The following is a 26,248-nucleotide window of genomic DNA, read 5'->3' on the forward strand; positions in this document are numbered from 1 at the left end:
CATCAACCAAGTCAGCGAGCCTGACCACCCGATCCCGCTAGTCGCCTCTTACGACAAGCACAGGCGCCTTTAACGGCAAGCATGGGTTGCTTAAGACAGAGACCATATACCGGTATATGGTCTCTGCTTAAGACCTATTCTAACCCGGATCTTCACGGGTCTCCAGTTAAGATCAGGAAACCCACATTTCACTACATTTTCTCAAAATGAAAATAAAGACCATGAGTAATATGAAGGAGAGCCTACTCTTAACTAGCAAATTCGGTGAATCTATCCCTCGTGAATTAATGTTAAAATGGCCCTCCACGTCTCGGAAAGTAGTTCACACGGTACAGGCAATTCAAATTCCTCGTTGCACGTCGGTTATTCTCTTAATATACAAAACAAACGCAATTCACTCTCTATTGTAACATAAAAGTAGGTATGTTCCCTGATCTGATTGGTTAAAAAGTGTTGTCGAATGAGCATAACATCACTGATTTTTGGGGGGGTCTCATCACCGTGTATGTATACATTAATTAATGGAACTATTTTTGAAATCATCAACATGGAGGAACAGATGGAAAATTACCCTGACTTCCACATCGGAGATTTCGATGAAATATTGAGTGAATGGGACGACGAGACATTTTCTGAGATAATTCAAGAATTTGAAGGTAAATGAAAATTACCTTTTTCCATTAATTACACAATCATAATCATAACTGATGTAATTTTCTTGGGCTTGGCCAAAGGAAAAAACAAATCAAAATCAATTTTTAACAGTAAAAAAACATTTATTGCAAATCTATAATAGTTATGACTTCCATACACCCACTTAATTTTGTTATTATTATTACTCACAACAGCTTTTGAAGCTGTAAACCGTTCTGAGATGGCCCCTGAACTAGGAAATACAGCCAGCGTTTCCGTAGAGCCCAAAGTTCAAGCGTCCAGAGACCCTTCGCGTCCCTTGATGCAAAAGCAGTACAGGACATCGTGGATGGGAACCTCTCCAAATCTATTGGGCGTAATACCTCCTGGGGAGTTAAAATATGTCGACGTAAGCCATTGAAACATAAAAGAATACATAAACACATACCAAACATTCCTACGCAGATTCGATCAACATCAGCGAGAGTTACCTCCCTTACACCATTGCCATGATAGCAACCCATATAAAGCGTGACCAATGTGTCATCGCAAAAATTGGCAATAATATAACGAGATTGACCAAAATCTTAACGTAAATTAAATATTTCGTTTTGTAAGATTTGAGACATGTTATGCTGAATGGATATACGGAAATTTCATTTAAACACGACGCCGTAATATCAACAAATTACTCCCACTTACTGTCACATTTGTACCCTGAACAAGGCAATCTTTTCACTTCCAGAATGGCTTGGTTTCCGAGGTTTTGAACCCAAGTTCGAAGAGCTTCCTGCTATCAGCTGAATGAGAGACTGAGGTTCTTTTATGCCGAAGTCAGAAATGCTGAGGGAGATCTTTACTCAAAATCGAGTTTTGTTGGGTTGCGTGCTGCCATACACAGGCACATCAGGGGACCGCCATTTGAGCGCAGCATAAACATTATCCAAGACCGGGAATTTGACACTGCAAACAATGTTTTTTCTGTCCACGATAAAAAAACTTGACCAGATAACACATCATGCAGCTATCCCCGAGAATGATTTAAAACAAATTCGTGAAAGTTTGGATACGGAAACTCCTTCCGGCTTGCTTCGTAAAGTGTGGTTCGAGCTTACACTCGGTTTCGCTCGTCGTGTAAAGAAAACCAAAGGGAATTAACTGCATCTTCCTTTCGTGTATCCCCTGATGAACAGGGGTTCGAGTGTATTGAAATGACACACTCCGACTCAAATGGGCCCAACAAACGCATTTATGCAACATCGGACCAATTCTGTCCTGAACTTTCATTTAAAAAATACATGTTCCCCCCCCCCCCCCCCCCCCCCCCCCAAAGAGTTCATGCAGAATTTATATAATTGTTGCAATTGAACCTAATGACGAAAGTAAGATCTTTACAATATATAAATATATAAATTATGTAGAACACCGTTGAAGACGTATGTGCTCACACTATGTTACAAAATGTGTAAGCTGGCAAACATTAGATATAATTACATTAGATAATACAGTAAACTACGGTTATAACGAACTCAAAGGGACCACTAATTTAGTTCGTTATAACCGTAGTTCGTTTTTAGCGTATATACAGCATATATATACAGCAAATGTCCTGCACCAAAAAGAAAACAGTTCGTTATATCGTAATAAGGGTGTTCGTTACACTGTAATTAAATATGTTTTACTTTAATGAATAGCCTTTCTATAAGGGTTATTAACTTATTGACTTATTATAAACTTATTTCTTTAACAGGATGGAAAAGATAAGAATGTTGAAATATTTCTCACCTGCAAACAAAAGTTCTCCCTCCAGTAGAGGTCATGCAGAATGCATGTGGAGGGCAGGTGTGAAACGAAGTTTAAAGAAGACCAATGGCCAATCAGAAGACAGGTAGCATCTGACTGATGGAGTGAAAGTCGATATATAACAGTAATAACAGAAAATAAGAGGTGGTTGGTGTATCTAAAAATAGATCGGGGAAGTCCAGGTGTAGATGGGAAAGTCACAGAGGCTGTAAAGGGTATCCGAGTTACAACATATAATGCATAAAGCATGCAATGATGATGATGATGATGATGATGATGACGATGGTGATGAGATTCGTCTGTGGGATGCATTTAATAACATACGGCCTAGTGTTTTTAGGGTATCGACTCCATGACAAGCATTGTTATCTTAAGGAAAATAACAAAAGGAAAACACAGCATCGTTGTCGTCATACAAAACACGGGTTCTCACACTTAACGATCTATTCTCTTCTGAAAATCAGCTTCATCATGTCAGGAGTCTGAATCACCAAAATTCGCTATGAAGAGTTGCGCCCCTTTGCTGCCAGGATCCGCGCCAGTTGTTGGTACGAATCCTATATTTGCCCTGATTATGATCATTGGTCAGCCAGCATCATGCGAATAACCGTGCTTGTTGGGTTCATCAAATTGTAATTATAAACTGTAAGACATGCAGTACCCTTGCCTTTCCTCCCTCCGACACGCCGTGATATAACTGAAACACTGCTCAAGTCTTAAGTGGACTTACATGTCAGTTCGTTACATCTACACAGGCGAACGGTAACAGTACTGCATGATTTCAATCTATTGACAAAGTTACCTTAATCGTACAAACACAAGAAACAACCGCTTAATAAAAAATAAGTGAAAATTCTACTTGTATACACTCGTTTAATTCATACACAAAAAGTGAGAATAATTAGTTAAAAACAAAAAGTAAATAGTAAACGCGACGAATAGAGCTTTTACAAGATGTTGGCTTTAACAGTTTAACCACGTGTAAGGGAAGTAACTCTCATTTATTTACCGCGGGTCTGACGTCACAAAATTGTGGGGAATCCCCTACAAAGTTTGTCACCGTGTGTTCTTCCCCAAATCAGCTGCTGATGGTGGTGTATATTATTTTTACTTATATGACTGGCATGTGTGTTATTGCTTCGTTCTCTTGTTGCTGTTTACCAATACCACCAAACCATATCTATGATCATGTGACTTCCGCCGTAAAACGAAAGAGAAAGTAGAGGTGTCTCCCACACGACGCAGCTTAGCAAGAATGAGAACTGATTGACAGATGTGTCTCAGATTTGTTGATCAAAGGACAAAAGATACCAAATGAGAACTAATTTGGAATTGGTAAACTTCCTTCTTAGCTGTCCACGGTAGTAGACGGGGAGTACAAGAGCAAAGAGGAGGGGCCGATTGCAGTTTCACGTGAGAAGCCAGGCTAACGGGGAGCTCAGAGGCAGCCATTATGGAGAGAAAACTGCTTGTCGTCAAAGTGAGTTAATCTTTACGCACACCAGTATGCTGTCGCATATACCACATTTCTTATGGTAAAATAAAACTAAATATAATTAATAATTATTGTAACTTTTATATTTAGTTTAGTTTATAGGTTTAATTTATGAATTTCAAAATATTAATTGCTAACCTATTTTTTCCAATTTGGAAGAAGTCAACAAATATGTACACGAATGCACAGTACAATGAATAACAGTTATAGTAATGTTTTTTTAGAGTATGAAGTACACCTGTCAGCTATAACAATGATAAATTTTAAATGTGCTAAATGTCATGTTGAATCTTGCAATGCAGTTGATTAAGTGTTGGAAACATCTAAATGACCATGACGTTACTATGTACGGATGACTGTTAGCCAGAACTTGTGCTAATCTGGACGATTTCATTGGGAATGGAACCGTCCGGATTAAAGAGGTTTTCTATATTGCAAGTAAACCCCTGTTTACCCCACTCAACCCTCTGTCGGCCGATAGACGGACAACTTTTGAAAAACAACTCCATGTCACCATCATTCATTCTGAGCTGTATTAGGTGTTCAAAAGTCTGAACGAGTGATTTGGGTTTAATGTTGCATTGAACAGTATTTCAGTTATATCACAGGCTCTTGGTTAATGTGGGAGATAAATCGAAAGTGGCTAAAAGTGCTGCCGATAAACCTTGGCTAATGAGTATGAATCTGGGATTGAAACCCCAACTCAGTGAATCCTGGTGAGACCAAGGGACACAACTCTGTACAGCAAATTGTGGCACATCAGATGATCGGGCCACTGTAGCACACTGTTCAGAGGGGTATATGTAGCTTAAGGTGGGTGGTTGAGGGGGTGGGTGGTTGAGAGGGTGGGTGGTTGAGAGGGTAGGTGGTTGAGGGGGTAGGTGGTTGAGGAGGGTGGGTGGTTGAGAGGGTAGGTGGTTGAGGGGGTGGGTGGTTGAGAGGGTGGTTGGTTGAAGGGGTGGGTGGTTGAGGGGATGGTTGGTTGAGGGGGTTGGTGGTTGAGAGGGTGGTTGGTTGAGGGGGTGGGTGGTTGAGAGGGTGGGTGGTTGAGGGGTTTGGTGGTTGAGAGGGTGGGTGGTTGAGGGGGTGGGTGGTTGAGGGGGTAGGTGGTTGAGAGGGTGGTTGGTTGAGGGGGTGAGTGGTTCAGGGGGTGGGTGGTTGAGAGGGTGGGTTGTTGAGATACGACCGGGCAGTAACATATATCCCTTTAGAATTTTGAGTCAGTAGGTATTTAGTAGCATATATATTTTATTCTGCTTTCACTTTTTGTTCTAACCGCCATGTCAAAGCTATAAATAACAATGCTGTGTGAGAAGGTCTACTTTCACTTTCACAGTTTTGGATAAAAAGAAAATTCCATTTTTATGCTTAGCAGTATTTCATGATCAATTTTTTAGTATACTAGATGGATTCAGACTTACAATGATGCTTTGGGTCAAGGGGACCTGTCAGGACACCTATATTACATCTCTGATACAGAAATATGAAATGACAGGAAGTCCCGAGCCGACACAGATGGAGGGCCTAAACTTCACATAACACAGGCTTTTGTCCACTGTTTCAGTGTAACAGACAATAGCTGAAGCTGTCACTAGTCCAACACATGAGGATGTAGGATGTAGGATGTAGGTGCTGTAGGGAAGTAAATGAGCCATTCTCATTAAAATCAGATCTAAATTCACGCTGCCGCTAAACAAAGAACTGAGGACATCCCATTGCGGGTCACGTCAGAACGACCTTTCACGAACTTTGACCGACCAGTGAAACGACTAACAAGAAGTCGACATCAGCCAATTAGAAAGCAGCTTTCTCGAGCTTGACGGTACTCGTTTCAACCTGACGACTTCCCTTTTGACTATGCTTGAAAAATATGTTGACACAGTTCTGGATTAAAATTTGGAAAACTGAACAAACGGACATTCCCGAATGTCTAATATATGGTTGCGATTGTATGGCAGTGCTTCCCATGTACTGTGCAACGTCTCCTCCATTCAAATGTTCATCCCACGGGAGCGAGAGATAGACGATAATTTTGCCGGAATCAGTCGTACAGGCCGTAACTGTCGTTCGGAATACCCCGTTTTAACGTTTTAGAGATTGTATGATTTGAAAACACATTCCAACTGTCACTTTCATGATCTGGTAAGCGACGCTTTGATTGGTCAGCTGTAAGGTCATTCTGATGTGACCCGTAATGGGATGTCCTCAGATCTTTGTTTAGCGACACCCGTAGAGTGTGTTTGTCTTCTTCAGCCAGTGGATAAGCATAATATATTTCACTCCCTGAAACTTTAAAGGAATAATGTGTGAATTTTTTGCAGACTGAGACAAAGGGTTAACTTGGAGGGTTAACGTGGAGGGTTAGCTTGGCCAATCAGCTTGGGTTTGTTCAAGGCTTACATCAAAAAGCACATCTGACCTACATTTAATCTTCTAACCACTAATATGGCGTAAAAGTTCAACATAGAATAACAGACACAAAAATGCAGACTCTGAAGAATAATAAATAAATATCTATCTCAGTAATTTCTCCATGTAGTGTATTTTCCATAATGAGCGCTCTGGGTGTTAAGAAAATTGACAAAAGGGGTGATCATTAAGACCATACACAACCAGCTAATTTGTTTTAAAGAATTTCAGAGAACAAGCAGTAGGGAAAAACCTAGTTTAAAGATCAATGACACTGAAGAAATCTTTTTGGTAACAGAGTCAAACTTGGTTGTGTCAAACTTGAATGTGTTGATTTCCGGTTGTCTCGTATTTACCTTCCAGTCCCAGCAAATTTCTTCTATATTTATCCTCATATATACTCCGATCAGTTGAACTGGATGTGTGCAATTGCTGGTTGTCTCAAGCTCATTTAGGAATCCCAAGTATCCAAATTAAATCTTCGGATGTCTTGAAATGTTCAAAACAAAAAAATAATGTCCACGCACTCACAATCACACTTACATGCGGCCAAGGATCGAACCCCAGACCTTCTGCTCTCTGGGCGGGCACTCTACCACTAGACCATGGAGGGGGTTCTACCACTAGACCATGGAGGGGGGTCTACCACTAGACCACGGAGGGGGTTCTACCACTAGACCATGGAGGGGGGTCTACCACTAGACCATGGAGGGGGTTCTACCACTAGACCATGCAGGGGGGTCTACCACTAGACCATGGAGGGGGTTCTACCACTAGACCATGGAGGGGGGTCTACCACTAGACCACGGAGGGGGGTCTACCACTAGACCACGGAGGGGGGTCTACCACTAGACCACAGAGGGGGTCTACCACTAGACCAGGGAGGGGGGTCTACCACTAGACCACGGAGGGGTGTCTACCACTAGACCACGGAGGGGGGTCTACCACTAGACCAGGGAGGGGGGTCTACCACTAGACCATGCAGGGGGGTCTACCACCAGACCACGGAGGGGGGTCTACCACTAGACCATGGAGGGGGGTCTACCACTAGACCACGGAGGGGGTCTACAGTGATGTAGATATGCAGGGTAGAGATGGTAATACACATGTCATGTTCTCCACTCTTGACAGGACCTCCCGGACTGCTCCGAGGACACCATCACCAACTACCTTGAGGTCATCTGCGACAACGGAGTGGAAGACATTCACTTCTATGATGACAGGGCAAAACACATTGCCATGGTTACAATGGAGGAGGACCTGGAAGGTAGGGGAGTTGTGTCATATTGCTCCAAATTACTTGAGGTGTAACGATGCGGTAGGAACGTGATACAATACATATCCCGATACTATAGGTGCGATACGATTCATATCCCAATACAGCACTTATATTTCATAAGTTGATATTCTTTCTTTTTGCAGGTGAAACACAACTTGAAACATTTGTTTTTAAATTTCAGAGAGTGAAAATAGGATATTGTAGGACAGAAACATATAGATTGGAGGGGATCATGAGTGTTATGCTAATAACAATAACTGGGGTATACTAGAGAATCTGCGCAAGCTGGTTGTTGAACAGATTCTGTTGTTTATTATGGTTCTGTTCGGTTGAACAAAACCTTCCAAATGCATGCTGGTTTTCTTGGGGGAATTAGTCAGCAAAGAGCCGGACACACTTTTATTTACAAGAACAATTAACATTGGACAATTTACAGTATCTTAGAATATAGCTGAGGGTGCCACAGAGAGTTGGTACAACCCTCTGGGCTGTGGGAGAGAGATCTGCTTGGTTAGAGCGTCAAACCCCTTCTGCTTAACATTTTGCTTTTGTATGTATTTAACAAAACTTAGACCAATAAAAAGGAATATGATTGGTTGATACACAATGGGGTTAATGTATGGTTAGACACAAGGGGAATACTTAATTGGACTGGCACTAATCGTGTTGACATAGTTACTGGGTGCTTGTAAAGAGATTATGGTACATGTATCACTTATAGACGAGCTTGTATGGGGGCTAATCCTTCATGAGTCTAAATTGAAGTATTGGCTGAATGTCATTCTAATACAGGTGATGACAGATTTACTTAAATAAAATAGTTCAAGGTAATCTATAAGACTGTGTAGACATATCTTTTGTCTGAGAGATTGGATCTTGATACCTTAGGCTAGCATTTATCTAAAAGCTTCAAATCTAATAAACTATGTAGACATAACTTTTGTCTAATGGAATAGTATGTCTGTGAGATGGGTTCTCGTTACCTTAGACTAGCATCTATCAAAAAACTATAATTGAAACTACTGATATAATGTTTCCTTGATTAATATGTACTTCTCGCAAAACTATAATCATATGAAATTTTGTATAAATGTTACACCATGATAACTCATAAAAGCACTTGCTGTGGATCTAATTGTTATATGAAAACTTAGTATAATTGTTATATCATGATATTATTCACATGCTTTTCATACATGTAATGTATTGTATTGTATGTATTGTATACAGGGATTGTGAGCCTTGTATTGAATACAATACTGTATTGCTGTATCATGACACTACTACAAATTGCACTTGTGAAGATTCGGGGTAGAATGGGTCTTCGGCAACCCATGCTTGCCGTAAAAGGCGACTAACGGGATTGGGTGGTCAGGCTCGCTGACTTGGTTGATTCATATCAATGTATCCCAATAGTTTGGATCGATGCTCATGATGTCAATCACTGGTTTGTCTGATCCAGACTTGATAATTTACAAACCGCCTTCTTATGGCTGGAATATTGCTGAGTGCAGCGTTAAACAAAAAGAAACAAACAAACAAAACTACAAATTTCGCAGATTATGAGGCATTAAGAGCCTGTCCACTTCATGAGACCCTTGATTATATGAACATTGTTTTTGACACCTCTTTCCATAACCTACAATAGGAATTAGGGCTGGGGCGAGTCGTAATTTACCCATCCCCTATTACCCGACCCTGACCGGGTACCCACCACCCTATTACCCGACCCTGACCGGGTACCCACTGTAGGTCTCAAGAGATGTCCAATTGGGAACATTTTTAGCATAGCCCTGGCAAAACGTATTTAGATACATGTACTAAACAATCAGGTTATTCATACACTGAAGTTGAATTAAGTTATATCTTTATTCAACCACATGCAAAATCAGTCAGAGTCAGAAAGAAATGCGAACATTAGTAACTTGAAGTGTAACCATGGAGTTTCAATAATTTTTCTCATTAAACAATGTATCACGTGACCAACCACGGGTCCGGATAGTCCTGTGGGTACCGGGGTCTGACTAAGTACCCACACGACCCGGGTACCCGAGTTACCCGTCCCAGCCCTAATAGGAATTGTCATTTTAAAGATACTTCATGGTTATCAACCTTATACAACTAGTTTTGAGGATGTCTTTTGAGTTCTACAAGACTTTCTTATTGATAGATTTCTCCAGCTGTCAAAGAAAGGCCAAGAAGCGTTCTATTGAAGGTCAGCAAGTGAGCCTGGTCGAGGTGTCTCCAGCTAATGGCGTCCTGGTGAGGGATCTCCCCCCAGGCATCACCGAGGACACCCTCAGGTTCTACTTTGAAACCCCCAAGGCGGGAGGGGCTGATGATGCTGTTACTGACAGTATCATCTTCACAAATCTCCAAGTAGCAACTGTCTTGTTTAATGACACAAATGGTAAAAATCTTTTGTAGTTTATACTTTGTAAGAATTGAATGGTACCGATGAGTGTGTTACTTTCGTAATGAATGGATATTGTATTTTCCTGGGGAAAAAAACAAATGATAATCTACTGCAAAATGAGTCATTTAAAATAAACTGTCTTTAGTAATTTGACCTTATGGTGAAGCCAGGCCAATGTTTTTCTCTTATATTCTGGGTTTTTTTTAACCAAACTGGCTGGATGGAGCTGGGGAAAAAAGTATATGCTCAGGTCAATAAAAGATATTTGTATACATGTATGGGGCTAAATTGTTTAGAGGGATGAGGACAAAAACAAAAACCTTAAAAATGTGAAATATTTCCTGACCTATGGAGTGCCTACCATGTTTTTTGGTGAATACTGTGCACTTTAAAAAAATACAGATGTGAAAAGGAGGGTTACACACTATACATGCATACAAACGATCAATATTTGAGTGTTGTTGGCGTCATGTATACTTTTTAAATCTTCATTTTTTATTCTTATCATTTTTTTCTTAATCAAAGAAGAAGAAGATTGGTGGATGTGTAATAAAAGAAATAATAATATTAGTCTAGTCTGAACATGGACAAATGTACCGTAAAAATGCAGTACTGAAATTAGCACGTGTTTTCACCATTCGGACAGTAAGCTGTCACAGAAACATGTTTATGGAGGAATTGTGAACACAATAGTTAATGTCTAGCGACATGGGTGACCTAGTGATAGAAGTCCTGAGGTGAAACAATACACCTCTTTGATCCACCGTGATATGTGGTCTTCGATGCATGATCTGCCAGAACTATACACTGGGGTTCCATCCAGGTCGTACATGCCTATGACCTACATGACCTTGGGCTGTCAGACCCAAGGTCGTCACAGTGTTAACCCTGACTCTCATGCTCTGTTTCGTTGCAGTTGTACAACGTGTACTTAAGAAGGACTCACACAAACCACAGAAGAACAGTCCACCGGTTGAAATCACGCCTTACTATGAGGCGTTTCATAAGGACGTCCTTCAGTATCTTAGCAGTCTCCAGTCATCTCCAGCCTCATCTGGATACACTACTCCAGAAACTGGGAGTCCTGTGACTACACCAACATCTGAACAAGCCTGGAGCTCTGTGATTTCACCTGAAGCCTTTTCCAATCCTGTGAGTTCACAGGAAGATGCTGGGAGTTTACAGGAAGATGGCCTCAGATCACCTGAACCTGTTGGACCATGGATGAGTTTACTAGGACCTGCAGCAGAACCTGCTCCTCATCCTCCACACACAGATCTCAAACATATTATGGAGAGTGTGTTACCAGTTCCACCCACATTGCAGTCATCGGATAACCTGACTTCACTGACTGGTGCTCCACATCAAAGTGAACCCCAACTGGCCGCTTCACATCTTTACCATGGGGAAAGAATGAAGAGTCTTGAAGATGTTGACGAAGATGACTTGTTTTCTGTCTTCAATCGAGAAGTTATAGCTTCTGTTCATGAGCCTGCCAGATGTTATGAAGCAGCTCTCACAAGTGCTGCCCCTCCAGAGAAGCCCCCCAAACCAAAGACCAAACCAAAAGTCAAGCCCAAACCTTGGCAACATGCTGCTGTTCCTGAGGAAACAATTAAAATATCTGTTGACTTTCCTGTGGCCCATGTAAAGCTCCTAAAAGTTTCAGGTGTGGAAAATGAGTTTCCCATGTGTACAATTACCTATAAAAATGGTTCCATCTTCATCGAAGGTCCTGAATCCAAACTACAGGAAGTGAAACTGAAGCTGTACGAGAAGAACCAAGACATCTGCGCTGCCACTCATACAGTTCCCCTGGTGATAGCTGACATCTTGAACTCCAAGAAAGGGAAGAGCTACCTGGACAATGAGTTGAAGGTGTCAGGGCCTTCACAGTGGTACGTCACGGGTACCACCATGCACTGTGTGGCTTTCTCGGCGTCGGAAACCAGCGCTATGATAGAGGATGTGAAGAAGCTGATTGTCCAAGAAACTGTGCAGTTTGATCAATCCCACCAGCACTACTTGAAGAGTCCAGATTGGAAAGCAAGGCATGACTCCTTTGAGGAACAATTGATGGTCAAGGTGACCTGCAATGCTGGCCAGAGGAGTCTGACCATTGATGGACTTAGTGAGGATGTGAAACTGGTCAAGGGGGAGTTGTGTGGGGAGCTGAAGAAGCATGCTCACTCTTCCGTGAACTACTCCCTCTCGGGGGCCAAGGCCAAATGTATCAAGAACTTCTACCAGAATGATCTTGCGGACATCAAGAAAAAGTTATGGTATGTTTGGGAATGGATATGATATGTGTGAAAGAATCTAACCCTGCAGGAGTATGTTGGTGAATTGGGGGCCAAAAAGCAATCTTAACAAAGCGTTTAGATTGAATTGATGCCCGAAGTGTTGTATTTGTTGTTTAGTGTTGTGTCTGTTGTTCAGTGTTGTGTTTGTTGTTAAATAAAGTTGGTTTGTTGTTGTGTCTGTTGTCCAGTGTGGTGTTTGTTGTTTAGTGTTGTGTCTGTTGTTCAGTGTTGTATTTGTTGTTTAAAGTTGGTTTGTTGTTGTGTCTGTTGTCCAGTGTGGTGTTTGTTGTTTAGTGTTGTGTTTGTTGTTCAGTGTTGTGTTTGTTGTCAATTGTTGTGTCTGTTGTTCAGTATTGTGTTTGTTGTCCCGTGTGGCGTTTATTGTTTAGTGTTGGTTTGTTTAGTGTTACGTTTGTTGTCCAGTATTGTGTTTGTTGTCCAGTGTGGTGTTTGTTGTTAAGTATTTGTTTGTTGAGTGTTACGTTTGTTGTCCAGTATTGTGTTTGTTGTCCAGTGTGGCGTTTGTTGTTTAGTGTTGGTTTGTTTAGTGTTAAATTTGTTGTTCAGTATTGTGTTTGTTGTCCAGTGTGGCGTTTGTTGTTTAGTGTTGGTTTGTTTAGTGTTACGTTTGTTGTTCAGTGTTGTGTTTTGTTGTCCAGTGTGGTGTTTGTTGTTTAGTGTTGTGTTTCTTGTTCAGTGTTGTGTTTGTTGTCAAGTGTTGTGTTGTTGTCCAGTAGTGTGTTTGTTGTCCAGTGTGGCGTTTGTTGTTTAGTGTTGGTTTGTTTAGTGTTACGTTTGTTGTTCAGTATTGTGTTTGTTGTCCAGTGTGGCGTTTGTTGTTTAGTGTTGGTTTGTTTAGTGTTACGTTTGTTGTTCAGTGTTGTGTTTTGTTGTCCAGTGTGGCGTTTGTTGTTTAGAGTCGGTTTGTTTAGTGTTACGTTTGTTGTTTAGTGTTGGTTTGTTTAGTGTTACGTTTGTTGTTCAGTGTTGTGTTTTGTTGTCCAGTGTGGCGTTTGTTGTTTAGAGTCGGTTTGTTTAGTGTTACTAAGGTTGTTTAGTGTTGTGTTTTGTTGTCCAGTGTGGTGTCTGTTTTTCAGTGACCAGGGAGGGAGAGTGGACGACTCAGGCAGTATGTCCAGCCTCACCCTGAAGATGGAGGGACCACCCAGGGAGGTGGATGACAAGCTGAAGAAGCTGAAACAACTGGAAGGCAAAGTGTGGCATGAACGACTACATCTGGGCAAGGACGTCGCCAAGGAGAAAGGTCAGCCTGAAACATTTTGAAAACTTCCACCATGAATATTGACAAAAGAGAAAGATGCATGCACATTACGAAGCAGCTTATTGATTGTTTATGTGTTTATCTGCAGGAATAAGGATTCAGCTGTACATTTCCATGAAGGACATGATTCCAATCTCATTAAAATCAGATCTAGGTTCTCACTGCCGCTAAACAAAGATCTGAGGACATCCCATTACGGGTCATTACGGCAGAACGACCTTTCGCGAACTTTGACCGACAACTGAAATGACTAACAAGAAGTTGACAGCAGCCAATTAGAAAGCAGCTTTCTCAAGCTTTACGGCACTCGTTTCAACCTGGCGACTTCCATTTCAGACTACGCTTGAAAAATATATTGACGCAGTTCTCGATTAAAATTTTGAAAATTGAACAAATTAACATTCTAGAATGTCTAATATATGGTTGCGATTATATGGCAGTGCTTCCCATGTACTGTGCAACGCCTCTTCTGTACAAAGAGATAGACGATAATTTTGACGGATTCAGTCGTACGGGCCATAACTGTCGTTCGGAATACCCTGTGTTAACGTTTTTGAGGTTGCATGATAAGAAAAGACATTCCGACTGTCACTTTCATGATCTGGTACGCGACGCTTTGATTGGTCGGATGAAAGGTCGTTCTGACTTATGAGGTTGGACATGACTCAGAAATGCTGGTGCCAAATTTTTGTGAAGTGAATCTTTTAACAACTGTCATGATATCTATCAGGAATATATGGCATTTCTTTTTCAGACTTGAACCTGTTGATTAGAGGGTTACATGGCATTGACCCAAAGGCCATGGTAGCTGCATTTGAGGCTCAGCATCCCTGTTTCCTGGAGCTCAACCTGCCTGGCAAGAAACCAGCATCTAACAGAAGCAGCATCATCCAGCAGGTGCCGGAAGCAGCCAGCAGCAGGTAGGAGACCCCACGTGAAGGACGAGGCTCCGTTGAGTTGGCAGTCCCATGTATGTCCGGCATCCGATGTGCGACGTCGGTCGCAAACATCGTCTTCTCTGAAACCACTGGACCAATGAAGCTGAAGTTTCACATATATGTTCCCACCAATCATGGCACCCCATTTTGTTGAAGAGGGACAAATCTGATGTCAAATATGGCCGTCACAGCAGCCACTTTGAAAAATATAGTTTTTTCTTTTCCTAGCACTTTTGCACAAAATGTCAGGAAATTTTAAAATGTGTAGTTAGAAGGCTTAACGTTGATATTCCGATTTGTGCGATATCTGGGAAACTTATTACCCACATTTCCCCGAGGCACTCAATGAGTGGGGGAAAACGTCGGAGAGTCTCATGGCTGAATGAACCTCAATGATTCACTCTGTAATCCAGCTAATAGGTTATGGAAACAATTATGTGAGTGAGTTGGGTTTAACGCCGCTTTTAACAGTATTCCAGTCATATCGCGGCGTGTCGGCTTAATGTGGGAGGAAAGCCCGTAGTGATGCATGTCTCTGACGTTTACCATTTCGGTGAAACCCACGAGCACGGGTATGGTGCTGACAAACCTAGAAACATAATGGAAACAATTAAGAATCAACGTGTTGACCAAGCATGAAAAGTTAGTTGGTTCATTGTAGATTAATCCTTGTTAATGAAGTATTACTTGAGTGTTTCTTGAAGGTTGTATACTAAATACATGTGCAATTGAAGTAATCATTGTTGCTTAAGAATAAAAATACAATAAGACCACAACTGAGTTTTCATTGAATTTTTTTTTTTTTTTAAAACAGAGTCAGAATTTCGAATAGACCGCTGTCTGAAAAAAACACTTGGGCCATAACAAAAAGATTTTAAAAGATGGTACACACACACCAAACACACATATGACAAAACATACACAGCTACAATGGTATTTGATATGCAGGAATTTTCTTTTCAGATATGAGAGCCATCTAAGACGGGTTGCATCTGTAGAAAACATTGATACTTCAGAAGGTAAACCGGAGGAGATAGATATCTTCGAAGGTCTCAGTCAGTTCACACGACGTGCCACACCCCCTCGTTCAACAGTTCAACAATCAAGTACCAAAACAGTTGGAAATATCAAGATATCTGTCAAAAAGGGTGACCTCACTAAGGAAAAGGTTAGCATTAAGGTGTTGGTCATTTGATTGTATGTCTTTGAGGCCTGGGCTATTTGTCAAAAAAAAGGTCCAGGAAATTCTGTAAAAAATGATTTGTCTTCAGGTTGGACAACAACACATAGGTCGCTGGACATGCTGATGTTGTGAAAAGTAGTGAGTTGTGGTGTCCCACAAAATTGTAAAAGTTTTTAGGCACTGACTGAACAAAAAATATTCTATAGCATAGAAACACTAATGTTTGTCATGATGCTGGAAATTCCATGATCATGATTGCTTTGGAATTCCAGGACATTGTAGGCACCTTGTTGGCTGTACTTGTAATAAAAGCAGACTAGTGGTGATCTGGTAGTTACAATGTCCGGCCTCCTTTGCTGTGCCCTGTTGCCCGTACATAGAATGCTGCTCATGCTATCAACCACTGGTTTGTCTGTTATAGACTTATTTTTATCCCCCTGTCTGTCTGTATTTCGTTTCCGGAGCAAAACTTGAAAACTGTGAAAGATTTTTCATCCAAACTTGGTACATGTATTAACCAGGGGCTGAATTGGTGCATTTGCTGTTGTGGGAGCCGGGGAATTTGTTATTTTCTGATGACTTTTGTTTTTTAGACCTCCATGATTTTTTTGTTAAGGATACAGACGAATTGATGAGTAGTCTTAAGCATGGACCCTAAATATTGCCTCTGTTGCGCACGCTACACCAACACAGGGGGGTGGGGGGTGGGAGTGGGTTGGGGGGAGGCGCAGGTGACCAGTCAAGCGCGGCGAGATCAACAGTGGTGGGCACAGTGGCCTCCAGTTCATCGTATTAAGTGTCCATGTCTTTAGTGATGCATTGTGTTGCACAGAGTTGTGTCCCTTACCCATGGCAGGATCTGAGTTAAGAATCTATTCAACATTAGTAGTAAGGAGACATGTATTATATGAGTCACAATATTTCTTTGAAATTATCGTTTTACTTCCACAATGTTTACCCTGGCGTCAAAAGTTGAAAGTGCAATTGAATTGATCTCGACTTTTTTAATATATTAAATTCATTTTAAATCATTCAGTGTAATAATGTTAATTATTTTGTTTCGTACAATTATGTTGGATCAGTGTGATGTCTTGGTGAATGTGGTTTCTAAGACCCTTAACCTCGGAGAAACAGCCGTCTCAACATCAATCATGAGGTCTGGAGGGCCAGAGTTTATACAGGTATGTAACCATGACCGCCCCATGTCAGGATGCACCACGGAGAGTTTTAGGAAAACATTGTGGGAATTCCAGGCCAGAATAGATCGTTAGTAATCCATGCTTGTCTCCCTGAGGAGATTCCAGGCCAGAATAGATCGTTAGTAATCCATGCTTGTCTCGCTGAGGGAATTCCAGGCCAGAATAGATCGTTAGTAATCCATGCTTGTCTCCCTGAGGAGATTCCAGGCCAGAATAGATCGTTAGTAATCCATGCTTGCCTCGCTGAGGAGATTCCAGGCCAGAATAGATCGTTAGTAATCCATGCTTGTCTCGCTTTGGAGATTCCATGCCAGAATAGATCTTTAGTAATCCATGCTTGTCTCCCTGAGGAGATTCCAGGCCAGAATAGATCGTTAGTAATCCATGCTTGTCTCCCTGAGGGAATTCCAGGCCAGAAGAAATCATTAGTATGTTAATAAATATTTATTAAGATATATATTATTATTGTTTTTTGCAGCAATTTGAGATGTCCAAGCTGAACTGGTCGGCTGGGGGCATCATACAAAACTCTACCTGTCGGAATCTGCCAGGGAAGAGGGTTTTCACCATTGTGTTGGACAAGTGGAATCCTCCTCAATCTAAGATGGTGAGACTGGGACGCACAGTTTGGTTCCTAAACACCTTACTTGTGCCAGGAGCCAAAATACATGGGCTCAATCTCATAATAATCACCGCTATGGCTAAACAAAGATCCCATTAGGGGGCACATCAAAACGACCTTTCATACGACCAATCAGAGCGTCGCTTACCAGATCATGAAAGCGACAGTCGGAATGTGATTTCTAACCATGCAACTTTAACACGGGGTATTCCGAACGATAGTTACAGTCTTAACGACTTAACCCATACAATCTAGACCATCTTATTAGCCATTCCAGAATGTTCTTTTGTTCAGGTTTCAAATTTTTTATCAAGAATTTGTCAACATATGTTTTGAAGCGTAGTCGCCTATTTGTAATCAGTGCTGTAAAGCACCAAAAAGCTACCTTCTGATTGGCTTCTTGTCAGTCATTCCACTGGTCTGTCAAAGTCCTGTAAAGGGGTGTGGTGAGAACGAAGATCAGATTTTAATGAGATTGTACATGGGGTGTTCTTCAGTGGGGAAGGTCACACCAAATCATCACTATATGATTCTCATACCCTTTCTACCAGACCAATGAAAATCCGGGGTAGAATAGGTCTTCAGCAACCCATGCTTGCCGTAAAAAAGGCGTCTATGCTTGTCGTAAGAGGCGACTAACGGAATCGGGTGGTCAGGCTCGATGACTTGGTTGATGCATGTCATCGTATCCCAATTGCGTGGATCAATGCTCATGATGTCAATCACTGGAATCATTAATCTGGTCCAGACTCAATTATTTACAGACTGCCGTCATATAGCTGGAATATTGCTGAGTGTGGCGTTGAACAACAAACCAAACCAAACCTTTCTACTTATCTACGGTCTTTTACCGTATGCCATTCTAAAGGTTCAGTGAATGAAATTATGTCTTAAACATTAATTACGTTTACAAAGACAGCTATAAGATAAAGAGATTATTCACATGCCAAAGGCTGACGTAATGTATTCCTGTTGTATGGTGTTGACGATGTGTAATCACACTTGGCTAATAATCTCTATTTGTACACCGTGGTTCTGTGTGACTTCTTGCAGGACTTTAAGAGTTTGATTGATTCATGTTTGAAGACGGCGGACGCGGCTTCTTACAAGTCCATTGCACTCGCTGCAGTGGGTTGTGGGAGACTGCTGAAGTACCCTGAGAAGTTTGTGGCAGCTGCCACTGTGGCAACCGTTACAGCCAACAGTTCATTGAAAAACTTGAAGGTGTGAAGTCATTGGTCATTGTTCATTTCAGAGTATGACAGTTAAGACTCTGTAGGAATTCCAGGATAGAAATGGTCCCCAGTAAGCTATGCTTAAGTCTTGGTCCCCAGTACCGATGCATGTCTCCCCATGGGGTTTCCAGGGTAGAATTGATCCCCAGTACCGATGCTTGTCTCCCTATGGGGTTTCCAGGATAGAATTGGTCCCCAGTACTGATGCTTGTCTCTCTATGGGGTTTCCAGGATAGAATTGATCCCCAGTACCGATGCTTGTCTCCCTATGGGGTTTCCAGGATAGAATTGATCCCCAGTCCCGATGCTTGTCTCCCTATGGGGTTTCCAGGATAGAATTGGTCCCCAGTACCCATGCTTGTCTCCCTATGGGGTTTCCAGGTTAGAATTGATCCCCAGTACCGATGCTTGTCTCCCTATGGGGTTTCCAGGATAGGATTGGTCCCCAGTACCGATGCTTGTCTCCCTATGGGGTTTCAAGGATAGAATTTGTCCCCAGTACCGATGCTTGTCTCCCTATGGGGTTTCCAGGATAGAAATGGTCCCCAGTACTGATGCTTGTCTCCCTATGGGGTTTCCAGGATAGAATTGATCCCCAGTACCGATGCTTGTCTCCCTATGGGGTTTCCAGGATAGAATTGGTCCCCAGTACCGATGCTTGTCTCTCTATGGGGTTTCCAGGATAGAATTGATCCCCAGTACCGCTGCTTGTCTCCCTATGGGGTTTCCAGGATAGAATTGGTCCCCAGTACTGATGCTTGTCTCTCTATGGGGTTTCCAGGATAGAATTGATCCCCAGTACTGATGCTTGTCTCCCTATGGGGTTTCCAGGATAGAATTGATCCCCAGTCCCGATGCTTGTCTCCCTATGGGGTTTCCAGGATAGAATTGGTCCCCAGTACCGATGCTTGTCTCCCTATGGGGTTTCCAGGTTAGAATTGATCCCCAGTACCGATGCTTGTCTCCCTATGGGGTTTCCAGGATAGGATTGGTCCCCAGTACCGATGCTTGTCTCCCTATGGGGTTTCAAGGATAGAATTTGTCCCCAGTACCGATGCTTGTCTCCCTATGTGGTTTCCAGGGTAGAATTGGTCTCCAGTACTGATGCTTGTCTCCCCAGTGGGTTTCTAGGATAGAATTGGTCCCCAGTACCGATGCTTGTCTCCCTATGGGGTTTCGAGGATAGAATTGGTCTCCAGTACCGATGCTTGTCTCCCTATGGGGTTTCCAGTGTAGAATAGGTCCCCAGTACTGATGCTTGTCTCCCTATGGGGTTTCCAGGGTAGAATTGGTCCCCAGTACCGATGCTTGTCTCCCTATGGGGTTTCCAGTGTAGAATTGGTCCCCAGCACTGATGCTTGTCTCCCTATGGGGTTTCCAGGGTAGAATTGGTCCTCAGAACCTTGTAGGAGTGGTGGTCAGGCTCGGTATTTTGGCAGATTGTTGCCATCATGTCCAGGTGGCAGGTATGCTGCTCATGTGTACAATCACTGGCTTGTCTGGTTCAGGCTGCACTATTTACAAACAGCATTCACATAGCTGGAATATATTTCTGACAATGGTGTTAAATGACATTCACAGACTCTGAAAGTTTCTTTGTACAATATAGATTCATACCCTTGCTTTGTGTACCTGTTTTCAATGTTGTCCCACTTTGCTGTAGTATGTCAACCTGATCCTGTATGACGCAAAGACCTACCAGACATTCCTGGATGAAATAAGCCCTCGACCTAGACACACTCTTGTTGGTAAGTGTAATCACAACGCTGTGTTATTTGTTACGCTGATAACTTCTCCATGATTACAGTCCTTGATTACCTTGGCTGAAGTCAGCTCGTGTCATATAGTTCTACTGTTTACATGGGGGGCACGGGTGGCCCAGTCGTCTAAGGCGCCGCGATTCGCTGTGTAGAGTTGCGTCCCTTGGGGACGCCAGAAACCTATGATTGTGGGTTCGAATCCCGGTTCGCCCCGATTATGTTTCTAGGTTTGTCAGCACCATACCCGTGCTCGTGGGTTTCACTGAAGTGGTAAACGTCTTAGACCTGCATCACTTCGGGCTTTCCTCCCACATTAAGCTGACACGCCGTGATATGACTGGAATACTGTTAAAAGCGGCGTTAAACATGTTAAACCCAACTCACTCACTCACTACTGTTTACATTGTCTATTTCTGCATAGGCAGATACAGAGGGGGGGTCCCCCCACCCCCACCCACCCTTGTGTTGGCACGGCTGAAACCTACGATGATGGGTTCAAATTCCAGTTTGCTCCAATAATGCTTTTTGGTTTGTCAGCACCATACCCTGCTTGTGGGTTTCTCCAGAGTGGTAATCTAAGACCTGCATCACTTCAGGCTTTCCTTGCTCGTTAAGCTGATACGCCGTGATATATCTGGAACACTGTGGAAGTGGCATAAAACCCAATTCTACCATGAATTTTAAATTTACTCGATTCTGATTGGTCAATCAGAGGCTATTAAATCACAATAAACCCCCTCTGATTGAAACAGCTGGTTAGACGGCCGCATCACCGCAGAAGCTTATATTCATAGGATAGTACTATTTTCAGTAATTGTCGGTAGGCATGTTTAAATAATTATATCTACAATTACAGGTTACAAAATGCACAGATGCGGTTACTACAATATTCAAAGGATGTGTGGCAATACATTTCATGCAGAAAACACGATAGAAATGTACAAAGGGAGTGTGTTTACGTTTTGGAGACAACAGAGAGCTTGGAATTTTGGCGCTTTTCTATACATGTATATCTTTTGCGTCACAATGAGCGATATGACGTCATAATGGTGACGTGCGATGTAGAGCGAAAGCTTTGCAAAGCTTGCTTTGTTTTCTTTAAGGATGCCCGCCTCATGTTAACTTACCAAGTTGCCGTGCTTATATGCTTTCAATGTCATATGTTCGAGTGAAGTATTACAGTGTAAACAAACTGTTTGAGTATATACAGCACCATATTTTGTTCGGTGATTCCAAAGAGTTCGCATTTTATTTAGTCATGGTAGAATGGAGATAAACATACTGTGTTTTCAATGTAGAGCTAGGTTACCGCTAAATTTAACATTTGAAACCTCACGCTGCGCGTTCGGTTCCAAATTCAATTGAGCGGGGTTAAATCTAAAGGTAACCTAGCTCTACATTGAAAACACAGAATGTTTATCTCCTAATTCACTCACACGTTATGAGATGAAGAGTTAAATCTGGTGAATTTTTTTGCAGATCATAGGCCACAGTATGAAGAACTCATGTATGTATTTTCATTGTTTAGTGTCTCCAAAATATACTTTTGATCTATTCCATAAGCTCTATATACACCTATTCAAGATGTAATGAGTCATAACTCCTCTTACGCTATCTCTGTGAGGAGCTCGGGGATGTCCATGTGCACACAAAGTGTAGTGTCACATCTTCCAGCTCATACAGCCATGCAGTCTTACAGGATGGTGTAGATGGAACATACATGTACTTCATTGTAAGAAAAAATCTACTCACTATATAGTTGATAACATTCAAGTCTCAGGCTCAAATAATCCTCTTCACGCCATAAGGGGCGGTGGGGTAACCTAGTGGTTAAAGCGTTCGCTTGTCACGCCAAGGGCCCAGGTTCGATTCCCCACATTGATACAATGTGTGAAGCCCATTTCTGGTGTCCCCCGCCGTGATGTTGCTGGAATATTGCTAAAAGCGGCGTAAAACCATACTCACTCACTCACTCACTCACTCACTCACTCACTCACTCACTCACTCACTCATTCACTAACTCACTCACTCACTCACTCACTCACTCACTCACTCACTCACTCACTCACTCACTCACTCACTCACCATGCCAGATATGGTGAGGCCTGGAGAAGCTTGTTTGAGTTGAAAGCTGTTGTCAGTAAATGGAATGATTTTAATCCAACAATTTTTCTTTGTTTATTAATCCAAGATGTAGATCTACTTTTATCAGCATATTTTAAAATAATATGTCATAAATAATATTTTCTAAGTACCATCTTACTTTCATAGTACAGTCATGCCCCCCTTATACGGACTTCAGATATCCGGAAACGTCGGTTCTCGGACGATTTTCATTCAAAACGAAATCATTACTATATAAATTTACCCGTATATGCGGATATTCAGTTTCCAGAACCGGATGGTCATTTTCATACACAAAACACTGAAATGCACACAAAATTGTCTCACTTACCCGGACAATACACTTCCGCTGGTGGTAATCCTTCCGCTGGTGGTAATCCTTTGGTTTGTGAAAAGTCAATTAACCAAGTGACACTGAGTTACGTTTGAGACGAGCTTGTTTATTGTACATGTAATCCCATTCGATAAATATTGCGATCTAAGCAATTTGGAATTATTGTTTAAAATTCAAACCTCAAAATGTGGTAAAGTTCAAACTTCAATGACCGATTTTTGGCGTGTATGTCTTGAATGAAGATTGAGTGGATGTATCTGTTTGCTCTGTCATCTGTCATGAGTTGCGTAATTAAAGGGAAGTAACTCTTCCAGTAAGAAGCTGGTTTCAGTTATACGGAAATTCGTTTATACGGACGAATGGTGAAATGACGCAAGTGTCCGTATAAACGAGGCACGACTGTACAAATATGTAGGACGCTATCTGATCCATGGCAGATTATCATATAATATCAACAATTGGCAATTTCTATAGTGCTATATGTTGTATAGATTCATGTATAGTGGCAGACTTTCAGTGATCAATTTTGTGATTTCTCTGGGTGATTTTGAACATTTCCCCATTGGAACGGAATCGTTGGTGCAGAGATTGCATATCGGTACTTTTCTTAAAACATTCCCCAAAGTTTCATCATAGAAAGACCTTCCGCAACATCCGTTCATTTGCCGGAGTTGATAAAATCCTGAATATTTTCCCCCCTCTCCCCCTTCATTCAACAACTGATTCGGCATTAGAACATTTCAAAACTGGTTTCTTCCTCTGCCGGCATGAATCCGCCATAAAAGAAAACATTCATTTTCTATTGTGTCCGGCTTCATTGATTTTGACTGATCGTTATGTCTATCGGTGAGACGTTAAACTTACATGACATCCTCACAGGCAAGGATTATTGACGTCATCTCAAGGATGACATCATATAACAATTGAACTGATTGTCCATTCACGGATAAGAAATCATTGCAAACATCACGTCATATTACAATGAGAATCTGCCACTGAGCTGAGAATACGCCAAGGATCTGATTTTCAGTAGGGACAGTAGCCCTGTGAAACGAAAAATAAAAAATTGTGTGACCTCTTCTAAATCTTTAAACAGTTAACAAAATTATTTTCTGTTCAGTTTGGACATAAAACTGCAGAATATGTATTCCTTGTAGGGAATCTATGCCGGTTGGAAAGTCGTTGGGAAAGTCGGTGACTGTTGGGGGCACGACGATCAGCATCCAACAGGGGGACATAACCAAAACCAGGGTAACGAGCTACACACTATGTGCTATTTTCAGTACTGAAACTGTCTGTAGAGATGATCGAGTGTTATATGTCATCCATGTGCTCAACTTATTTGGCTGCAAGTTTGTACATTTATACATTTTAGGGATGGGATGAGTCCAAATTTACTACCCGGGTACCCACCACCCTATTACCCGACCCTACCCGGGTACCCACTTTAGGTCCCAGGAGATGTCTCAAAATGTCTGATTGGGAACATTTTTAGCATAACCCTGGCAAAACGTATTTAGATACATGTATTAAACAATCTGGTCATTCACACACTAAAGTCGAATTTAGTTAAATCTTTATTCAACCATATGAAAAATCAGAAGGAATGGGTGCATTAGTGACACTGTGTAACCATAGAGTTCTGAATAATTTTTGTCATCAAACAATATATAACGTGACTATCCACGGGTCCGGGTAGTCCTGTGGGTACCCTGGAACTACTCAGTACCCACCCGACCCGGGTACCCGCGTTATACGTCCCAGCCCTAATACATTTTAATCATGTTCTTGATAATTCTTTTTACAGATATTGCTGTGTCCTGATCATGTTTCACTCAATCTCACTAAAATCATATGTCAGTTCTCGCTACTGCTAAACAAAGATCTGAGGACGCCAATTACATGACATGTCAGAACTAGGTCTGGGACGGCTAACTCGGGTACTTGGGTCGGGTGGGTACTGAGTAGCGTTTATGACAAAGATTCACTGAAACTCCATGGTTACACTACCAGTCACTAATGTTCGCATTTCTTTCTGACTATGCACGCATTCCTTCCTGGCGTTCATATGCTTTATTAAAGATAAGCTTCAACTGCAGTGTATGCATGACCAGATCCTTTTATATGTGTATCCCGTGTTATGGGTTTTCAGACGTTTATGAAAATTCGTAGTTTTCTCTCTAATCACATGAAAACTGTAAAACATCTCATTCACTTATAAAAGACAACTTTCTCTTAAAAACAAGCCATCATCTGGCTATTTGCATTGTCTGTGTGATGCTACCCCATCTGAAAACATATGATGTCCGTAAACCTCATGATTCGACGATATTATATAACTATCTGAATAGTTTTTGCCAGGCTCTGGTACATAATTCCCAATTGGACATTATATACCAACTTTCGAGCGCAACAGTGGGTACACGGTTAGGGTCAGGTAAAAGGGGGTTGGGTACCCGGATAGGGTCGGGTAATAGGGGGATGGGTACCCGGATAGGGTCGGGTAATAAGGGGGTTGGGTACCCGGATAGGGTCGGGTAATAGGGGGTTGGGTACCCGGATAGGGTCGGGTAATAAGGGGGATGGGTACCCGGATAGGGTCAGGTAATAGGGGGTTGGGTACCCGGATAGGGTCGGGTAATAGGGGGTTCGGTACCTGGTTAGGGTCGGGTAATAGGGGGTTGGGTACCTGGGTAGGGTCGGGTAATAGGGGGATGGGTACCCAGGTAGGGTCGGGTAATAGGGGGATGGGTACCCAGCTAGGGTCGGGTAATAGGGGGTTGGGTACCTGGTTAGGGTCGGGTAATAGGGGGTTGGGTACCTGGATAGGGTCGGGAAATAGGGGGTTGGGTACCCGTGTAGGGTCGGGTAATAGGGGGTTGGGTACCAAGCTAGGGTCGGGTAATAGGGGGTTAGGTACCTGGGTAGGGTCAGGTAATAGGGGGTTGGGTACCCGGATAGGGTCGGGTAATAAGGGGGTTGGGTACCCGGATAGGGTCGGGTAATAGGGGGTTGGGTACCCGGATAGGGTCGGGTAATAAGGGGGATGGGTACCCGGATAGGGTCGGGTAATAGCTGGGTTGGGTACCCAGCTAGGGTCGGGTAATAGGGGGTTGGGTACCCAGCTAGAGTCAGGTTATAGGGGGTTCGGTACCTGGTAAGGGTCGGGTAATAGGGGGTTGGGTACCTGGGTAGGGTCGGGTAATAGGGGGATGGGTACCCAGGTAGGGTCG

The 26,248-nt window shown here is 42.3% G+C and overlaps 1 protein-coding gene across 1 annotated transcript in view; it reads left to right on the forward strand.

The window, feature by feature from the left end:
* The first annotated feature begins 3,449 nt into the window (after window positions 1-3,449).
* Window positions 3,450-26,248, forward strand: part of LOC124134389 — a 34,569-nt gene continuing 11,770 nt past the window's right edge. Inside the window, exons 1-13 of the mRNA XM_046499168.2 lie at window positions 3,450-3,916; window positions 7,472-7,607; window positions 9,790-10,029; window positions 10,952-12,317; window positions 13,436-13,602; window positions 14,375-14,540; window positions 15,522-15,726; window positions 16,824-16,922; window positions 17,419-17,547; window positions 18,616-18,786; window positions 20,461-20,545; window positions 22,037-22,064; window positions 24,173-24,266. Coding sequence (XP_046355124.2) covers window positions 3,890-3,916; window positions 7,472-7,607; window positions 9,790-10,029; window positions 10,952-12,317; window positions 13,436-13,602; window positions 14,375-14,540; window positions 15,522-15,726; window positions 16,824-16,922; window positions 17,419-17,547; window positions 18,616-18,786; window positions 20,461-20,545; window positions 22,037-22,064; window positions 24,173-24,266 — 2,913 coding nt within the window. The 5' untranslated portion in view covers window positions 3,450-3,889. The remainder of the gene's footprint in view (window positions 3,917-7,471; window positions 7,608-9,789; window positions 10,030-10,951; window positions 12,318-13,435; window positions 13,603-14,374; window positions 14,541-15,521; window positions 15,727-16,823; window positions 16,923-17,418; window positions 17,548-18,615; window positions 18,787-20,460; window positions 20,546-22,036; window positions 22,065-24,172; window positions 24,267-26,248) is intronic.

Source organism: Haliotis rufescens, unplaced genomic scaffold (assembly GCF_023055435.1).
Source record: "Haliotis rufescens isolate VD_foot unplaced genomic scaffold, xgHalRufe1.0.p SCAF_35, whole genome shotgun sequence".
NCBI lineage: Eukaryota > Metazoa > Mollusca > Gastropoda > Lepetellida > Haliotidae > Haliotis > Haliotis rufescens.